The 19,461-nt window shown below is 46.2% G+C and overlaps 1 protein-coding gene across 1 annotated transcript in view; it reads right to left on the bottom strand.

The window, feature by feature from the left end:
- efnb1 (ephrin-B1) overlaps positions 1 to 19,461 on the bottom strand; it is a 55,031-nt gene that overhangs the window by 13,632 nt on the left and 21,938 nt on the right. Inside the window, exon 2 of the mRNA XM_084549421.1 lies at positions 17,314 to 17,591. Coding sequence (XP_084405547.1) covers positions 17,314 to 17,591 — 278 coding nt within the window. The remainder of the gene's footprint in view (positions 1 to 17,313; positions 17,592 to 19,461) is intronic.

Raw genomic sequence — 19,461 nt, 5'->3', positions numbered from 1 at the left:
TTGAAATGGTTGCAAAATACAGACATGTAAGCACCCGGGCCCCCAGAAGTGAACACAGAAGAAGAAGCACACACTGACATGTGCACGCACAGAAATACATATTCACGCACACACACACACACACATCGGCTGCCTCTGTAGCCTGAAGATCAGGCAGGACTTAAGAGCTCCTCCAGCACCAAAATTACAGGGTACCTCTAAATCCTCCCAGCAGAGAGCACTATGGGATAGCACGGCATGGGGGGAGGAGAGGTGGGTGGTGCTGCGGAGGAGCGAGGGAGGGAGGTGAAGTGGTGAGAGGTGTGTGTGTGTGTGTGTGTGTGTGGGTGTGCGCGTGGGAGTGAGGTGTTTAAAGAGGGGATGGAAAGAGGAGTGCGGAGTGAGGAGGGGCACGAGAGGAAGCGGGAGATTCCTTTTTTTAAAGAAGAGAGAGAGAGAGAGAGAGAGTGTGCGAGCCGGAGAGGAGTGAGACTTGATCTGTCTGAAGTGGGCTCGCATGCGAGGGTGTGTGTGTGTGTGTGTGTGTGTGTAGGGGTGTAGGACGGGCGTGCGTGCATATGTCGGTGAAGGAATATGGAAGGAGGTGATGAAGTGAGGAGTTGAGAAGAGGAGGAGGAGGAGGCTTGGAAAGAAGAAGAAGAAGAAGAAGTGGGAGGTGATCTCTCTCTCTCCCTCCCTCTCTCTCTGTGAAGCAGAGGAAGCATATGTGTGTTGCATTGTGTGCGTGCGTCGCTGCCAGCCTGCTTCTCTCACACTCACCATTTCTCTTACACTCTCCCCTAAGTCTCTCCTTGTGTGTGTTTTGGCCTCGGCGCTTGGCCTCAAGTCTGTGTGCGAATGTATGCATACATTTATATGCATCTGAGTACGTGAGCATGCACAGGCAGATATGAGTATGAATTTGCATGTCCACATGTACACAAAAGCAATTTCCCTATTTTGTTTGTTGTGCGTGATTGCACATGTGCGGCCCCTGTCAGACAGTCCAAGATTACCGAGCCAAATGTTGGGCATTATGGACTCCCGCAGCCAACACCACAGGGCTAGTGCTTCTAGACTACTTATGACAGCTTTTAACCTCTGCAGAGGACCTGTCAGCGGCTCCCAAAGTGTCTGTGTGCATATCTGTGAGCGTGTGTGTGTCTGTGCAAGACTCTCAGTCTGCAGTCACAGAGAGCTTCTGCATCATTTAGCTCCGAGTGTCTGTGTTTCACCTCCACGGTGGATCCAGTGGGGCAGAGCTTTTACACCGCTGCACTCTCCACTCTCCATTTCCCAACTCGGCATGCCCCACACAACCCCCGTGCCCCCGTGCACAGCGCAGGACTCCCCAAAAACGCGGCACTCGCACAAAGACACCGTATAACGCCGCCCCGTCGGCCGCGGGCGGCAAGGAAGCACATTAAGGCAGGAGGTGCGGAATTTTAACATACACCTCACACCCACGCCTACACGCAAACAAACAAAAGCATGCACACGGGGCAGGCCGTCTGTCGGATCGGTAGGAGATAAAGGATGCAGAATAACAGGAGGACCTTGGGGAGCGGAACAAGTCATCTGTCTCAAACACGAACAGACTGAGCGCACTCCAACGTGACATGATGGAGACAGACTCATCTTAGAGCACATCGCATCCTCAACTTTCCTCCTGCACTCCTCCACCCCTTACCCATCCACGATCTACACACACACACACGAGCACACAGACAATGTGCAAGCCCTCCTCGAAGCTGACACCCACGTAATCTGACAGGTGTACACAGAGGGAGTAAATGCAGTCAATTGGCACAATAAACTGTGTAACCTGAGGGTGGAGGACTAAGAGCTTATAATACTGTTGGCTGCTGCATATAGCATTAAAGTTATGAGAAGCAGCGACGGTTGCCCAAAGCATCCAATATTAATTTAATAACCACAACGACTATAAAAATTCAAGCCTACCACGACTCTGCTGCTCCCACTATGAAACATTTTTAGACATTAGCTGTTTCAACGTTACCAGCTATTTTAGATATAATATATTCTGTTGTGTGGAAAAGTTGCCAGTAGCCCACACAACCCTCCCTAATGACAGAGTAGCTAATTGGCAGTAATGGCTCTTTTCACCGATATCATCGAGCTGCAGCAGCTGAAAACCTCAGCAGTTTAACACAAATCATTCGCAGGGGTAAAAACTGTGTGTGTGTGTGTGTCGGGGGGGGCTGCCTGAAGAAGTGGCCGCGCAGTAACTCCTTTAGACTCCCATCTAAATGTGCAGAATCAACCGTGAAAAACAAACATTTCAGATGGTTGTAACCGTTGTTTTTCTTTGTTTGCCGTTAACGTCGCTCCCGTCAATTAGATGGTTATTTAAAAACCAAAAAATAAAAAAAAAGTGCCACGGCCCTAGTGGGCACACACACATTAACACCCTTGAATACACAAATCTAGCAGGTGAACAAACACGATGTGAGTGGCGGCGCGCTTGCACACAAAAACCCAGCGTACACACATTTGCCTCTAAACTCCCCTCCCAGACAGCGCATCATTTGACTAATAGCAGCTGAAATGTTGCGTGTTCAGAGAAATAAGTAGAGAGGAAACTGGGTCAGAGGGAAAAAAACGGGCACTTCACCTTCCTATTGGTCAGAGCTAAAGGTTAGGGGGGGGTGCAGTGCACACTGAGGCACACACACAGGCTCAAAAGCTAAAGGTTAATATTGTTCATGTGGGAGTTGCTGAGTTAGTGTTTTATCTTGCTCTTAACCACCCATGTGTGTGTGCACAAGGCTTGATTGTGCACTTACGTGTGCAGCTTTCATCCTTGTTAAAAAAAAATTTATAAAAAAAAAACAGAGGGGAGTTGTATATTAGTGTTTCATTAATCCCATCACGTCACGGAAACAGTGGGCGAGGTGCCAACTCTTTTGTACCAAAATTCCATTAATCCACATCAACAACCAGTCAACTTCTGCTCCTGTATTTCTACTCTCGCTTTCACCTAAATGATCAGAGCCCCGCAAAAAGCTTCTGATCTGCTCTCGCTTCGTCATGAGGAACTTTTGCTATGCTGACCGGCCCGCTCGCTGCCGCCGCCGCCGCCGCCGCTCCAAATTAAAAACTCCTTCGAACGTCTCCGCCACATCCTTTGGTCGTGATAGTTCCGGGAAGTTATACACAAAGAAATGGAGCATAATATTCAATTTCATTCTCTATTAACCGTCACTTTATACTGGGGAGAAAGGGGGAGACGCCAAGAGAAACGGCGGGCAAAAGAGACAAGTGTGTGTTGAGATTATTAAGAGTAACTGGCCTGAAATGGAACGCTGATGGGAGGCTATAAAAAATATGTTCACAAATGTCAAAAAGGTAAATTCAATCTAAGGTTAACATAATTTAACAAGGGAAATGAATTATCCTTGAAGTATCTACTACTAAATCAACAGTTTTTTTTTTTCCAGTTCCATTGCTTAATTAGAAAACAGGAATAAATATTGGGTCAGGTTCTTGTAAAATACAAAGTGAATCAATGGTGGGCTGCTACCTATAACACAGGAAGTGCAACCTGAGACACAAAGACATGCTAATGTATTAGAAGTGACTGACGAACTTTTTGGCTTGTGACACCTTCAAACAAAACTTAATCTTGTCACATATTCCCTTATCTATGATTAATAAATAAATAAATGATTGCTCCTTTGTTCAGGTTGTGACCCGTCTCATTTTTCTTTCCACTTAGGTGCTGTAAAGACATGACATTTTCCTGAACTTGCCAACGTTGTTGTTGGCATATCAGAGGGCTGATTATTTCATGGGCTGCAGAGGGCAAGCTGTAATTGCGGTTTCGCACGTCAAACAGGTAGGGGACACACATTTCTTTTATGTATTCCCTGCTGACTGGAAAAGCCTGACACTTATCACAACCACTGATCTGTCTCCACAGATATAAAAACATATGAGGCATGCACTCTGTGGAAATTAACTGAAACCTGTTTCATCCCCGACGCAAATGCGTTCACAATGCGCTCATTAACATTCAAAAGAACAACAACTTATAATGCAAAGCAAACCGCTGTTCTGGTTTCCGTCTTATTGGCTCTGATTATCCTTGTACTTTGCCCATGGAAATGCCTGTATTTATCCTATTACAAATCCCAGGGGTCGTGTCCTCAGAAGAATCCACTAACAGCCTTATTAGTGGGTGGTACTGGTATTGTCAGAGTGCACATGTGTAATCAGCTGACAGATGTATACAGAAGGTCTCTTAGTTAGCTTGTTCCTCAGCAGGAGGCTCATTGATGTTGTTGTCTTGCTTCATTTGCACTGATAATCACATGAGGTGAACCACGGTTCACCCGCTAAATCCCAGCGGATGACGAACTGATCCGCTCTGTTTTTTCTCGGGCCTTTGTGGTCTTCGGCTGAAGTGATTTGGGACTCTGGACTCCGGAGAGGGCTCGATCCGCGTCTGAAGGTCCACGAGCCACAAATCTGCCTGCGCTGATAAAAGAACCGCTGGTATGGATCGGAATGTGGCGAGAGATAGCGAAGTCAAAGGCCACGAGGCTCCAAAAATCTAAACTGACTGAGGAGGTAATCTGTGAGTAAACTCTCCCCCCTGAGGGAAACCAGAGCTGAACACATGGAACAAGTCAACAAACACACAAACGGCGATGGACGAAATACCCCGAGAGCCCTCGTCCCTCGTGCTGGCGCATGTAAAAAAATGTGCTCTCGGGGGCCCTGTGCGTGCATTTGTGCAAACGTGTTCAGATGCGTGTGCAAGGCTCTTCTGGGTCTGTGTGGAGCACCTACACTCTATCCATTCGTCCTCCGCAGAGAGAGAGGAGCTTCATTTTCACTGACCTTTTCAATCTGGCCTCCAGAAGAGAGTTATGACAACTGAGCCTGCCTTGCGCCGCTCGGCACAATAACACACATCAAAGATGGGAAACAAATAAACAAACAATTGCTCTTACCACAGACTTGCCGCTTCCAATCTCAAATAGGCAGTGCCAGACAAACCAAGTGAGGGATTCTAAGTAAGAGGAAACGGCACAATCCAATCTAATGTGCAAGGAGAGGCAAAGAGAGTGCTACAGCTCAGGTGCTGCCTGTGTCACGATGGGGTGAGATCAACACTACGTTTTGGATTAATTGTTACGAGATGCCAGAAAATAAGTTTCTACCAAAGATAATTTAGAAGCAAGGAAAAGCAAATCCTCACATTTGAGAGGCGGCAAGAAAGGATGACTGACATTTCTGTTCGACAAATGCCTCAAACAAATAGTCGACAAATGGTTTCAGCCCTCCCGACATTACAGCGCAGACAGAGAGTAAAGACAGTGAGATGGGCAGAGAGACAGAAATGTCAGAGACAGAGTGTACTCGCCATAGAGGAGCGAGTCGATGTCAGCCCATCTGTTGTCCACGAAAACAAAATCTGCAAAAGGGAGAACAAAGACAGAGACAGAGAGACAGAGACGGAGAGAGAGGGAAAGAGAGGACAGTGCACAGGTGTGCGGGCGTGCGCGTGTCCTTGCGACTGTGCGTGTCAGGTTTTGCACGACAATGTGTGAGCCTGTGTGTCCAAACCCCGGGGGAATCTCCTGTACCTGCTAACACGGAGGAGGCTGAACAAAGCTGACTGCAGCCAACATGGGACCCGGAGCGGCTCTAATGCACACAGACACGGCACCGGGAGATGCGGGGTGACACGGCGACATATATATAATGAATGCAGGGCTCTGATTTAGCCGACGTGTAAAGCGCCAGAGCTCCGAGCGCGGCTCCAAACCACAGCGAGGCTTCTCCAGCTCTGAGGCCCGGGCTGCAACACAAGAAGCAGGAAAAGAAACACGCTCTTCCTCCCTTCCCCTGCTATTCACCAAAACCCCAATCAGAGAGCACAGCAGACCACAGAGAAAATGTTGCTGATTACGTCCTAATACACACAAAGCCTCGCAGCTGACGCACGTATACAAAAGAGCACAAACGCACACACGCACTGATTACATCCTCTCTGGTGCTCCTTTCTCCTCATCCCTGGTATCGGTTACACGGTAAAGCTACGCCGATCGGGGATCAGTGTTTTTTGGCACAGGGCGGTGAAGGAGTTCAGGAGCTTAACCTCTAGTCCGAGACTGGAGAGAGACTGGGGCTCCGCACCCCCCCGTGCCCCCAGCACAAATAAACAGCTACAACACAAAAATGTCTGGCAGACTCGAAACAATTTCCTGCAGGATCTGTCACTGTGCAGGAGAGATGGGAAGAGGGGGGAGGAGGAGGGTAAGATCTAAGGAGGAGAGAAAATAGGTGGAATGGCAACGGCGGATGGAGAGAAAGATTAAGTTGCAGTAGGAAAAAAAAAAAAAAGAGGAGAAAAGAGAGAAAGAAATTGGACCCGTGGGTTTGGAGCGGGAGGTAAAAATTGTTCCGTCTCCGAAATCATCGAGTCGCTGTGAGAGGCGGCGCAGCCCGAACTCAGACACGTTTTTTTTATTTGAAGACGTGTTTCTTTTCCGCATCCATCCATCCATCATGGTACGCATGCACAAACTCTGACAGCGCACACGTTTACCCCCGTGGGACCGCCGACTGAAAATATCTCAACTAGGCTGCACTTCTCTTGAACGTGCGCTAACGAATGCACAATGCACACGGCAGCTCCTATTAGGCTAGCAAATGTGTGCAGGGAGGTGGCGGATGGAGGGTGTGCGGGCGCATTGTGTCTTTGTGTGAGCACCTATTTGCATGCTAGCGCGAGCTTATGAGTATGTATATATATATTTGAATTTGCTTATGTGGCTTTGTGCTTATTTATGCCTGCGTGTTTGTGCACACACACGCCTCTTGTGTGTTTGTCTGCTCCTGTTACTGTGTTTGTGTGCCTGTGGTCGCGCTGGAATGGAACACGGACATTTTGCCACTGAGCTGAATTCACAGAAACGGGCTTGGTCCTGGCCTGCAGAGCAGTATTTAGACTCTGTATTTATGCGTTGGACAACCACAGCAATCTCTATCACCGCCTTGTGATTCATGTTTGTTTGCTTTGCTCTGCGTTGATTCGATTCCATCAAGAAGCTACTTTTTCTCTCTCCTTTTTCGCTCCCCCCAAATGCTTCCCGCAGAAATGTTCGCGCCATACCCGGTCAGAGTTTCATCAGCCACCCCTCTTCGTAGCTGACCAAGCATGCAGCGGTTTCCATAGCAAGGATGCGACATTAAGACTAACAACCTCTATAATTACACATCCATATTTCTCCGATGAGTTTGTGTAAACAAGTCCGGGCTCCAGCTCGGGGGAGGCGGACTTCTTGGCAGGACCTGGCTGAGGGTGCCACTGAATGGCTGTCGGAAAACAAAGCCATTTCAGAGTGTGCCTTGGAAAAGGCAAACCACTGTTCTAGGGATGGTTGAGAGGGAGAGCAAGCTCCATCTGACAGACAGAGAGCTGTGATTTGAGCTTAGCTATTGGCTGGAGAAGAAAGACAGTCAGAATATGTACTGTTGGCAAAGCAGAGGGCAAACAACCTCAGACATCTCAGATGGAAAGAGAAATATGCATTTCCAGAGTGTTTTAGATTACGGGCTTTCATTGTTCTATCCTGCGCTTCAGTTTTTTTTTTTACAAAGCGATGCACCATTGTCCCAGGCAATTTTCGTTAAGGACAAAGATGCTCATCTTCTCTGTGTCCTACATTTACTTTTCTTAATCACCATGGACTCCAAACATGCGTCTATCAAGCAGTCTTAAGATGTTTCCTCTCTTCTTGCCTGAAGCTATTTCAGGGCTGCAAAAACCACAGAGATGGAATAAAAGAAAACCAGGGAGCTACTTTCAACAATTCAAAATCTTAGCGAGAGAGGCTTGGTACAAATGAGTTTGTTGGTTGAGGGGAGAAAGACGAAAGAGAAAATCAACAGCGTTGTTGTTTCAAAGTTAGCTTTGTGGTCCCATGTGGTCTGTGTGCTGAGTGGAGATCTAAGTTAAGAAAAATGTCTTGAGCACAGACTTCCAACAGCACGCGCACACACACGCACACAACTTTAAAACGTGTGAGCAGCATAATGGAAGTAGAAATGGATGCTTTAAGGAGTGGGAACGAGGGATGACATGGCAGGAAAGACAGAGAGAGAGAGAGAAGGAGGCCTTGCGTGCAGGATAAAATATTCTAATAAGATAAGCATGGAGCGCAGCCGAGGAGGGATGAGTGTCTGCGTTTGGAGATGCACGGAGCGGACTAATTGAGATGAATACATGAATATATCAGCTTCATCTAGCAGCGACGGGTTCAGCCGTAACCAATGGTTACCATTCACTTGTACAGCCACGTGAGCCGCCCTCCCTCTAAAAGAAAAGTCCTCATGCCCCCCCGCACCCCCCCTCCGTCCTCTCCCCTCAACCCCCTCCTCACCTCCACTCTAAACAAACTCCTCTGTAATAAACGAAAGGCAATAACCAGCGACAATAACGCTGTGCCTGCTAACCCTCACTGAATGAAATATCCAAAGGAGAAGTAGCAGAGGCAGCCTGGATAGATTTGCAAAGCAAGCAGAAAGTCATATATTACACAGGCACTCTAATAAACACTGGGTTATATTCACTCACAGGGGGGGTTAAATCTCCTTATCCCAGGCCATGCTGCTCCACCGGTGCTAACCCGACCTGTTAGCAGGGTTTACTTTGAAAATGAAATCCGTTAAGGCTTACCGATTAGCTGCTTTAAAGCTCTAATCAGGAACATCAATGACAGTTACTCAGTCGATCCACAATTTTGGGGATTTTCTCTGCGAGTCCAACTTTAAAGCCTTTTGCCATTTATGAAAATGCACTAATTGAAAACATGGCAAACACGGAACAAAAGGGGTTTACAGCACATTTAAGGTAACTGTAACATCAAAAGGATGTAAAACGACGAAATTAAAAACAGGGACTGGTGGACGTGTTTGCCAACAGCAGAAATCACTATTTCTGATTTTTTAATGTCCACAATCAGACAAAAATGAAACAGTACCTCCTTTGTTCTCCGCTCGTAATAAGCATGTGACAGAGTCCATAATCGATGCAAAAGGAAAATCCTGTCTCTTGCTTGTAATTAAAACATTTCAGTGTGCTTTTTTACGGAGGGAGGTTACCAGATGTTAACAGTTAACATTTCTCAACAAAAAAACATTTAATTGCGAGTTAAAAAACGTGCAAGTTATTTGCATCTCTATAATCCGACGAGCAGAATGCCTTTGTCTTTTTCAAATGCTCCGCAGACGAATGCAGCTGCCTTTTTTTTAAATGTTTTCTGGAGTGGCTGGGATTTGATTATGGTAATTTTATGTTAACTCTAAAAGATGACATTTAACACTTTTTGTCTAATCAGATTACTGTTTTTGCGCCGCAGCACACCGAGCTACGCGCCTGCCAGTGTTTACATTCATCTGAGCGCGTACAAGCCTTGGTTTGTATGTGTGCCCTCCCTGTGTTCCTGTTTGTGAGCTATTTTGCATTATTGCGGAGAAAGCCTGCGTGGGAGAGCGCGTGTGCACATATGTTAGAGAGTTTATGTCCTCGCAAATGTAGGACAGGGGCGGCTCTGGTGATCCGCCGCAGCCCGGCCCGGGGATTTCAAACATTGACCTTCAACTCCCCCAAGGGCAAATGAGAGGAGACGGCGCTGAGCGAAAGCAAAAGGAGAGAAGTGTTGAATGCCTATTGCCCGGTTGGAAGAAGATTCCTCAGGGGGGTATTTGGATAGAGGGGTGTAAGATGTGTAGGTTGCTGTGCGAAAAATAAGAGTGATAGAAAATAGAGCCCACGCTAAAGAGCGTGAATGTAACTGATACGCAACATGTTTCTTAACCTTAATCCTATCAGGTGTGAGCACCGCAGAAAGATCATCCCACAGTGTCAAATGCACCCTGTCAGATATATTCTTAGGTATTGTTTTTCAAATACTGGATCAGCACCCATGTTAAAACGACTTGGGAAATAAATACAGTTCTTTCATTCCCAATTTATTCCCAGATAACAAGGTGCATCTGGGTCGCTCTGTGTTTGCAGCATAAACAATTGCATGGAGCTCCCCCGGGTTTACCTACAAAGTAAAAGAAACTGAGCGTCAAGAACGAAATCAGCTTTGACGCTTGCTGCGAGCGCGCATTATGTATTTGACTGAGGCAATCTTCGAGAGGTGAGACAGCGCGTGCTCCACTGCAGCAGTATTCTGGCGGGGAAGTCGGTGTGTGTCAGAGTCCACGATGGTACACTGCGATGGAGAGTGACAGCTGTCAGGAGGGATCAGGCTTACCCTGCCGGCTACACAGGAAATCAAGGCAGAAGAGAAGTGCATGACGACAGGCGGCCTCTGTTTACTGCCTCATGGCCTTACCCTTATATAGAACAGAGACTCGGCAGCCCGGCTAACCACTGAAAACATATCACCAAGCAGTCATGCTACATTATTTCAGCGAGGAGTGAAAGGGAGAGAAAATGGAGGGACATTTTCTGGCTCCACTCGATGACATATAAAGACTGTCTGCGAACATGGTATTTGTACAGGCATGCATGCTCGTCCATTCTCTCCCTTTCCCGCTCTGCTGCTCATTTTCCCCATTATATTTCCTTTTCGTTAAAAGCCTCCTGTCTAAAATCACTTCTCTCCTGACTCTAACCCCTAAACACAGTACAGCCATTTTCCTCACAAACAGCTCATTCGATATCCTGTGTTTAGACAACGCAATGAAATATAACCAGTTTGTTCGCTCATACGGCAAGGGAGTGGGAAGGTGTGTGTATGTGTGTGTGAGTACTGTAGGTGTGTTAATGTGTGTGTGTGTGTGTAGGAGGTAGGAGGTGCTGATGGACAGCACAAGCTGGTGCTGGTCTGGGGTTTAGATCAGTGCAGGGTTATCATTACTTACCCCCTGCTGTGTTTCCGCGACCTCCAGGCTGTGATTTCTGACCTTTAACCCCTCCCCCGACACAACTCCTGTCCAAGCTGGGCCGGGATGGACGGGACCGAGTGGACGGGGTCCCCTGCGGAGCCGCCGGGGCATGGGATACGTGCGCAAACAAATACACGCACCATTTGTTGCTTACTTTACCCCACACCTTTTGTTGCTTATTCTGCCCCATGGAAAGAGCAGGGGAGAAGGAGAGGGAGCGGGGGAGCCGGGGCTGGGGAGGGGAGGGGAGGGGACGATAAAGACTAACAGAGACGTGGAGTCGAGCTCGGAGGCCGGGGGTGGACAGGAAAAAAGAGAGCTGGAAGATTCAGTGGAATGTCCACTCCCTATGCATCTTCCTCTCGTCTCAGATGGTGTCTGCCACGTTTGGCCGTTAATCAGACCAGATAAGCCAGGTCTTTGTAGGCCGAGCAGATTTACATCGCTCTGCTGGCCAACTGGACCGCATTCCCAGCAGAGACGGCGGGAGAACGCATTTGCGTCTTCCGGGCACGGATAAGCCTGCCTTAAGGAGCGCCGGCACACACAAACGCACACACCGACTGTGGACTCTGCTGTACAGGTAAAGCAGGGATCGGTGGGGGGAGGTTGGGGCTCATTGTCCTCCTCGAGAAAACACACGCACATTACTACACACGTACGGCAACAACACGTGGCCATTATCTAAATGATAGATGAAGTGTGTCATGGTGCATGCACAGGCGGCACTGGAATAAATAAAACAAGCTCTTCCCGTTGCAAAGGACAACGGCATTAACATAACACCAAGACAAATACCACATCCGATTACTGCTGACGCGAAAACGTTACAGTATATGAGCCTAATAATGATCCACCATCAGGCTGGATCCAGCACAACAACACTCCCTTGTGAAGGATTTACAACTGGCTCTTAGTTGGGAGTTCACAGCCTGAGACACTATGGAGAGAGTGTTAAGTATTCGTAATGCTTGCATAAAACACACATCAGCGGGAATCCTGACACAAGAGAAAAGCAAATTCGACCTAAAGTAAAGTTGAGGGCTTTCCTTTGATGTCAAGATGCATGCCCACGCACATGCCACTAATAAAGTTAGTTCAAATATTTATGATGTAATCAGGAGACAGCACACGGAGCAGCGCCGCGAACTGCGGGGCTACGAAGACTTGCCCAAGGTGTTTTCTAAAGACATGTGGGCGTAATAAAGCTCAAAGAAATATATAAAGTCCACATGATATGTTGCCACAGGAGCAGCACGCCCCCCCCATCACCCACCCGAAACAAAAATTGTCGCTTGATAACATCGCAAGCTTCATGCTTCCCTGCGTCCTGTCTGCGAGGGGGAGATCACAAATATCGATTGAACTGCGAGAGATGAAAAGGAAAACATATGGGGGATTTAATTTCGCGTGAATTTTTCCCTCAGAGGAAGCAGATGTAAAAAAGCTGTTACAGAGAACAAGAAGTTATGGCGGCTTTATGTCCTCATAAGGCTTTTGAAACTTTAAAGTTATGAAGTTGAATCATGCGGGGAAGAATTATAGCCATACTCGACAAAATGTGATGGGAGCAAATGCATATTTTAAGTGTTTTATGGATATTTAAAACGATCACAAAGTTAATTGTGTCTTATTAGATGACACCGTGTTATATACAGTATCGTGCTTCATTATTGGAGACTGGTTTGCGGGTCCATTTTTTTCTAATGGCCTGCAGAGCCTGTATTGATTTCTCACTGTGCCAGCAGTTCTTTGGCATGAGACAGCTTAGACATCGAATTTCTAATGCAAGGATCATTTCTAATCATTTCATAGATTCTGGGAGGAATCAATTATAAGTGCGGCAGGGATCCCGACTGGCAAGATCGCGAGACAAGATCAAATTCGAGTTATAATTTTAGAAAACTGTTAAATTGAGAACTAATATGAGTAAAAATTAGATAAGGCCCAAGTGATGTCTCAAGCGGCACTGCCTTTTACATTATGAACTGAGCTACACTGTGTTAGCCTCTTTAGAATTCCACCGAAAGACTAAAATCAGAATCCTACTAATCCTAAGGCTTCTTCATCATGTCTGTGACAGGCCTAAACCCATTTCTTTCTTTTGGAACACCAACATTTCTAAAAGCTAGTTGTGGAAATACAATAAGTAGCTTCACGGGCGATAATTGCTAGTTGTATGTTGTTTTTGGAACTTTCCTTGGATTTGCTGATTAGAATAATACAGACTACCACTGGATTAGACAAAATATAAAAGGATTTGGCTTGTGAGAGATTTTGGCAGGTGATTAACGACAGCTCCCGCACAACATCAACTGGGACTATGATGACAAAATAGTTTCACTTCATGAGGTGCACCAGTGGAAACAAATGCATTCTAATGTAACCACCCTGCCCTAAATCTGAGCTTTGTGACTGTTATAAAGCTCCCTTTTTTCATAGAAACGGCGAAAGAAAGGTGTTAATTAAGTGTATGAGCCTGTGGTGCTGTTAAACTGGACTGAATTAAACACTAAAGTGCAAGTATGACGCAAAAGTAGAGTCACCCCAAACCACAAGGAGACGCCGTCCATGACTTTCCCGTCACTAAATTCACCATGCTGATAGTAGGCTCGGAGCGTCTTAGATCCAGATGGTGCAGGAGCATAACTGACGGTAAGAAGGACTAGCTCTGGCCATGTGCTAGCAATATTTTTATGGTCTGCTTCTTTCCCTTGGAAACATTTTGTGTGGGAAATATACAAGAGGGTTACCCGGGCAACCAGCGCCATGGTATGACCACCATTGACGGCCTGTCAGCCACAAAGTGACGAGCAAATCGCATTATATGTAGACAGGGGTTAGGGGTGGCTTTAAACATTACTCTTTGTTTAACGGGCATTTTAAAGGCAACTTTCAAAAAGTGTTACCTTGGCGACCTTCCGGAATGTGTGAGATGAGGAGCATCTGTGCAGGAGGACGTCTTTGAGTACCCTCAGGAAAACTGTCGAACTCTTGTAAACGCTTTTTTTTTTTTTAAAAGGCAACTGAAGCTAACGTGTAGGAGGATATTGTTTCTTTCCAATATGATTTTGTCTGAAACACCGATGTATAATGAGGCTATGAAGCTCTGCTGGAACACTGAGAGTTACAAGTTTCAGGTAAGCGCGAATATCCCTCCAAGCGAAAACTTTAAAAAACTCTGACTTGTCACGCACCACTTATCTCGACTTATCTCCTTTGTGTTATTAGGTTGCAGTCGTGATTGAACTCCTAAAGCTTCAGCAGAGTAGTCAGATCCCACCTGAGGTGACTTCTGAAGATATAATGAACTTGTTGCTGAAGGAGAGCAAAAGGGAACTGAGAGGATGGTGAGTTACTGAGACTCATTCTGGCCGTACACACCATGACTGTTTATGTCACACTAAACGCCTGCGCTCTGTTTCTGTTTGAAGCGTCTTCAACTTTGAACATGACGGTCTTAATGGGGGTGATGGCATGCCTCTTTTCATGCTGGTAAGACCTGAGAACACTTATAGTACCTTGCCATAAAATGTTATATTTTATCCTTTAAAAAAACTCACTGGCCACGTTATTAGGTACACCTTGCTGGTATTGGTTTGGACTCCCTTTTGTCTTGAGAACAACCTCAATTATTTGCTGTGCTGGAAACATTTCTTAGAGAGTTTGATTTGTATTTAAATCATAGCATCACACGGTTGCTGCAGATTTGGTGACCATGGAGACCATGTGCCATTTGTGAACTCTTTGCAAAGTTCAGGAAATCAGTTTGAGGGTATTTTAGCCATGTGACATGGCGTGTTATCACTATGGTGAACTGCTGACAGGGCAGGATGGATTCATGCTGTCATGCATTCTGACCAATTCCACTTGTGCTCCTTCTATTGTTAAATATTAGCAAGACCTTGTGAATTGTAGCCACAGTTTCCTGTTCTTAGCTGATAAAAAGTGGCCCTCGTGCGGTCTTTATTCTGCTGTGGCTAATCTTTTTTCAAAGAATTGACCTGTTTTGCATTCAGAAATGCTCTTCTACATACTTCAGTTGTGACAAGTGGTTATTTGAGTTGTTGCGCTGTTCTATCAGCAAGAACCAGTCTGGCCATTCTCCTCTGACAATGAGCATCAGCAAGGCGTTTACTGTATCCTCTCTTTTTCAGACCATTCTCTGTAAAACCCCAGAGATGGTTGCGTGTGAAAATCTCAGCAGATCAGCAGATTGTCTTGACCACGTCCACATGCCTAAAATGGACTGAATTGCTGCCATGTGATTGGCTGATTAGATATTTGCATTAACGAGCAGTTGAGCAGGTGTACCCAATAAAGTGGCCAGTGAGTGTATGTCAAAATTACACTCGTAATTTGTTGTTTCAGATTTGGAAGGTGAACACCGGCAATAAAATTAGGGACATCATGCTTGAAGCCAAGATGCTCTTCATGTTGCCATGGGCCTTACATCCCAATTTTCAGTCAGTCACATTTGACACACATTTACAGTTACAGTCAGACTGCATTGTTTTGTTTTCTCTATGATACTCTGAAGGGGTGATTGATCAGTTCTAATGACGTTGATCTACAGGAATCCTGAAGTTATCAGCAAGGTACAACACTATGCCAAGATCCTAAGAGAGAAGTCAGAGGAGGCATCTAGCTCCAGACTGTTTAGTCCACAGCAAGTGGTGGAGGAAATAGTTCCAAGAGTCCTGCAGATAATCTGGGTTTTTCCTCTTTGCCCCTGCCTGGACATGCCTTCCCAGGATATCAGCACAAAGTCTGTTGCGCTTACATTGACCGCTTCGAGAAACATATCCAGAGCCCTCAGAGGTGGGGAGCAAGTCACTTTACCCCAGCCAATCAAGGATGACATGGTCCTGTCTATCCTATTAGAGATCAGACAGCTGTACCCACTTCCAGTTCTGCTGAAAAAGATCAAGGATTCGACACCGCAGTTTCTGGTTGACATTATAGATGTTGCAGTGGGACAGATTTGTCAGCTGTTTATGTTGCGGAGGGTGGCGGCCAGCTCGACGCCCTCTGTTGAATCACCTGCCACGTCCGAGGATGACATTGACCGTGTTGTGAGAGAGGAGGAGCCATCACCCATTTCAGAGAGAGACTGTTTCGTGGCTGTGGTGCGGCCATCTCCTTTTGAACACACACCCTTTGCTCCTCCTCCATCCCCTTCCGAACCTCCATCCTCTCCTCTTCCAGCACCCCCTTCTGAACCTCTACCCTTTTCTCCTCCGACACCCCATGCTGAACCTCCATCCTTTTCTGAGATTCAGGCCAGTGAGGAGGTAAATGAAGAATCCATTCAGGAGAACCCCCCAAACTCTCGCCGGCGGACGAGAAAGAGAAAGACCTTCTTTCAAAAACTGTGCTGTTGTTTTGCAGACTGCGGCGCAGACACCGAATGATTGTTTTGGTGTACTGTAACAGATTAATATTTTCAAACTGAAGATATTAAATGTCATCATCAGCAGGCCGTGTCAATTTCTTAAAAGATCTGCAAGTTAAAGTTAGAAAACTGTTCACATTTAAGGGTTTCTGGGTCATTGCTTATCTTTTTCAGTTTCACGTACACAGTGGAAATCTGCAAACACTGGCACATGTAAGATGGACTGCAAATGTATAACGAAGTAGTTAGCTATCATAACTGGAAAGGAATAAGTTACCCAGAAACAAACTGTGTCATAAGGTTTCAGATAAAAAAAATTCAGATAAAAAAAATCGCCTCATTCCAAGCTATTTTGTTGATGGATCACCTAAAATCAATTAGATGTTCATGTAGAGTATACAGTATACCCATATATAAATAGGGCTACTTTCCCTTTACCAATGATAAGATTTCATAGGTTACAGTTCACTGGAAATAATTTAATGCACCAAAGCTATGTTACTGATAAAAAATACTAAAATACTAAAATACTCTTGAAAACGTCATGCAACTGTTTTAAGCAGACTGTAACATATGAAAATTTGCAGGTAGGAAGAATAAAAATAGTGTCAAACTAAAAATTTAAATATTTTACCAAAGTACAAAACTAGACTAAATCTACCAAGTACCTTTTCACCACTGAATAAATGTTGTTTACTACCAAAGTGCTTCAAAAGAAGACGAAAAGAAACACCCACCAGCCAGTCAAAGCTGACAGATTGAGTTCCGTAACGACGAGGAGCGCCTCCACCCTAAACAGTAAGACATTAAGTCGTTGCTGTGGGGCTCCTACAGCGGCCATTAAAATCTAGTTTTACTTGTGAACTCCCAGGTGTGACTGTGTGTAACTGAGCGTGAAGCAGCAATTATCGCTCCGATTGTTCACTGAGGCTTCTCCGGTTGAATGAAGGTTGAAAAGCTAAATATCAACAACAAATCATCTTTTTTTACGACAGACTTACAGGTGATGTAGTAGTTGACGTTCTTCTTGAACTCCAAGCCCATGTAGTTGGGGCTGAACTCCTGGAATTTGATGGTGAACTTGATGTCCTTCTCGGGCTTGTTGCAGTTAACCAGGACATTGGGATCGAGGACCGTACTGCAGCTCTCGGCCTGTTCCCTCTTCACCAGGTACAGCTTGTAGAACTCATATTCTCTTCCTTGGTCCGCTTTGGGACAGATGATGTCCAGCTTGTCCCCGATGTCTGGGTAGATCACCAGACCCTTTCCAGCCACAAACCTGTTGAAATACAAGACAAATTGTTACCAACACGTAAAAAAGGAAGTCTGAAAAAGCAGCCAAATAACTCAGCGACAGTTTATACAGTCTTAATACTTTGAGCTGCAGGAGTTATGGGTTTAAAATTTTGTCTGGCATGGCCTTTAAGGCAGAACGCCGTTTATGTGGCCCCACAAAAACACTACATGTAGCAGCTTGACACTGTTCGGCATTCGTCAAGAGAGAGCTTCACACAAATCCTCTGAAGTTCCTTCTCATGCTTGGATCCGAATCAAAGCATACCGAAAGTTTGCGAGAAGGGAAGCAAGATGGCCCGACACAAAATGGCCGCCGCAGGAATGGCTGTAGATAGGATTACATACAAAGAATGCGACCGAATTCTTTTTCCATATTTTCAAAGTTCCAGATAAGACCTGTGCTTTCAGCAAGATATCTGTGCCGCTTCTACTTAAGAGGTTTGCTTTTCTGGAGGAAAACAGTGCGCAGGGGTCAGATGGGAGGTTAAGGCTTCCTGGTCCATCTTCCGTCTGCCATGATCATCTACGGGAGGATTAAGATAATCCATCTGGCCTTACTGTACCTCTCCACTTGGCTCTCTGCTGCCAACTCAATCAGATCAGCTCTTGTTCTCTTTTATTCACTAAAGGTGGGGAGCAGGAGGAGACCCAGTGTGTATGTGTGTGTGTAAGTGTGTGTGAAGAGAGGGGGCGGGGGGTTCACTGAGTACTTGCAGTGTGTTTGGGCAGTGGTGTGTATGTTTTCGCATGTCTGCATGTGTGTGTATGTGTGCTAGTCGGTCAGCAAAATGGGCTGAGGTTGCGGTCTGGGAGGGGGGGGGCAGGGGGCTGAATCATTGTTCTGGACTTGTTTGAGGCTTAAAATGTCAACATGGTTCAGCTCTGCTGTCCCAGTTAGCCAAGCATTAACCCAGACAGCCGGACTGACCACGGGTGTGTTTATGTATGTGTGTGTATGTGTGTGTGTGTGTTGTGGTCGCAGACAGCGAGCACAGCAGCGGGGCTATCTGCTAGATCTGCCCATGCCAGCGGATTTAAGCAGGATTTAGCAGCGCGCAATGCATTTGTTGTTCTTTCTGATCCCTCGCGTTTTAACAAGACATCAGCGCCTGGGCCCCTCTCTGTCTCCCCTGCGCCTCTCCCTTCTTTTTCTCTCAAAGTGTAATCTCACCTTATCTGCAGGCCCTCATTTCATCATAACACACATCATTTCACCACTAAATAACTGACTCCTCAGACAGGCCCGGCGAAAAAGAGGGCCGCGATGCCTCCTGAAAGAGACTGATAGAGGAGCGGGTGAGTGTAGCGGAGGCTCGCCGTCACCACTCGTCCTCCTCCTCCTCCTCTGACGACGTTAAACCCTGGCAAACAGCCAGTCATTGTAAGAAAAGATCATTTAAAAAGTCCCATTTTTCTGAAGAAATTCCCCCCATGAAAATGAACATGATTGGATTAACATTCATGGCCATTCTTCATGGGCAGGGGCATTACAAAATAAATGACTGAATTCACAAAAGAGATAAATGCAAAATGAAATTTGCTAAACGGTCGAAATCCTTTCTGTCAGCCCCCCCTCCTCCCCACACACGCATACTTTTCTCGCCGAATATGATGTCATGAAAGCCCGTGTGCATATAGGAGCTCTTGTATGAGGCTTGGAAGCGGGTGAGACGTTATTTCCCTGCTATTGTGTGATGCTCGTGGGGGTGAGGAGGGGGCTGGGGCTGAGGGGAGGGGTCGCGCTAATTCGAGGGCCGGTAAGAGAGAGAACGTGGGGTATCCTTTGTCCTACATCACCCAACAATTTGCTGGTTTTCAGCAGCAACACTCGTGCATGTGCTTGTGTGTGTGTG

Source organism: Chelon labrosus (assembly GCF_963514085.1).
Source record: "Chelon labrosus genome assembly, chromosome: 8".
Taxonomy (NCBI): Eukaryota; Metazoa; Chordata; class Actinopteri; order Mugiliformes; family Mugilidae; genus Chelon; species Chelon labrosus.
Note: the sequence above shows the minus strand (reverse complement) of the source record. Positions and strands in the feature narration are given on the sequence as shown.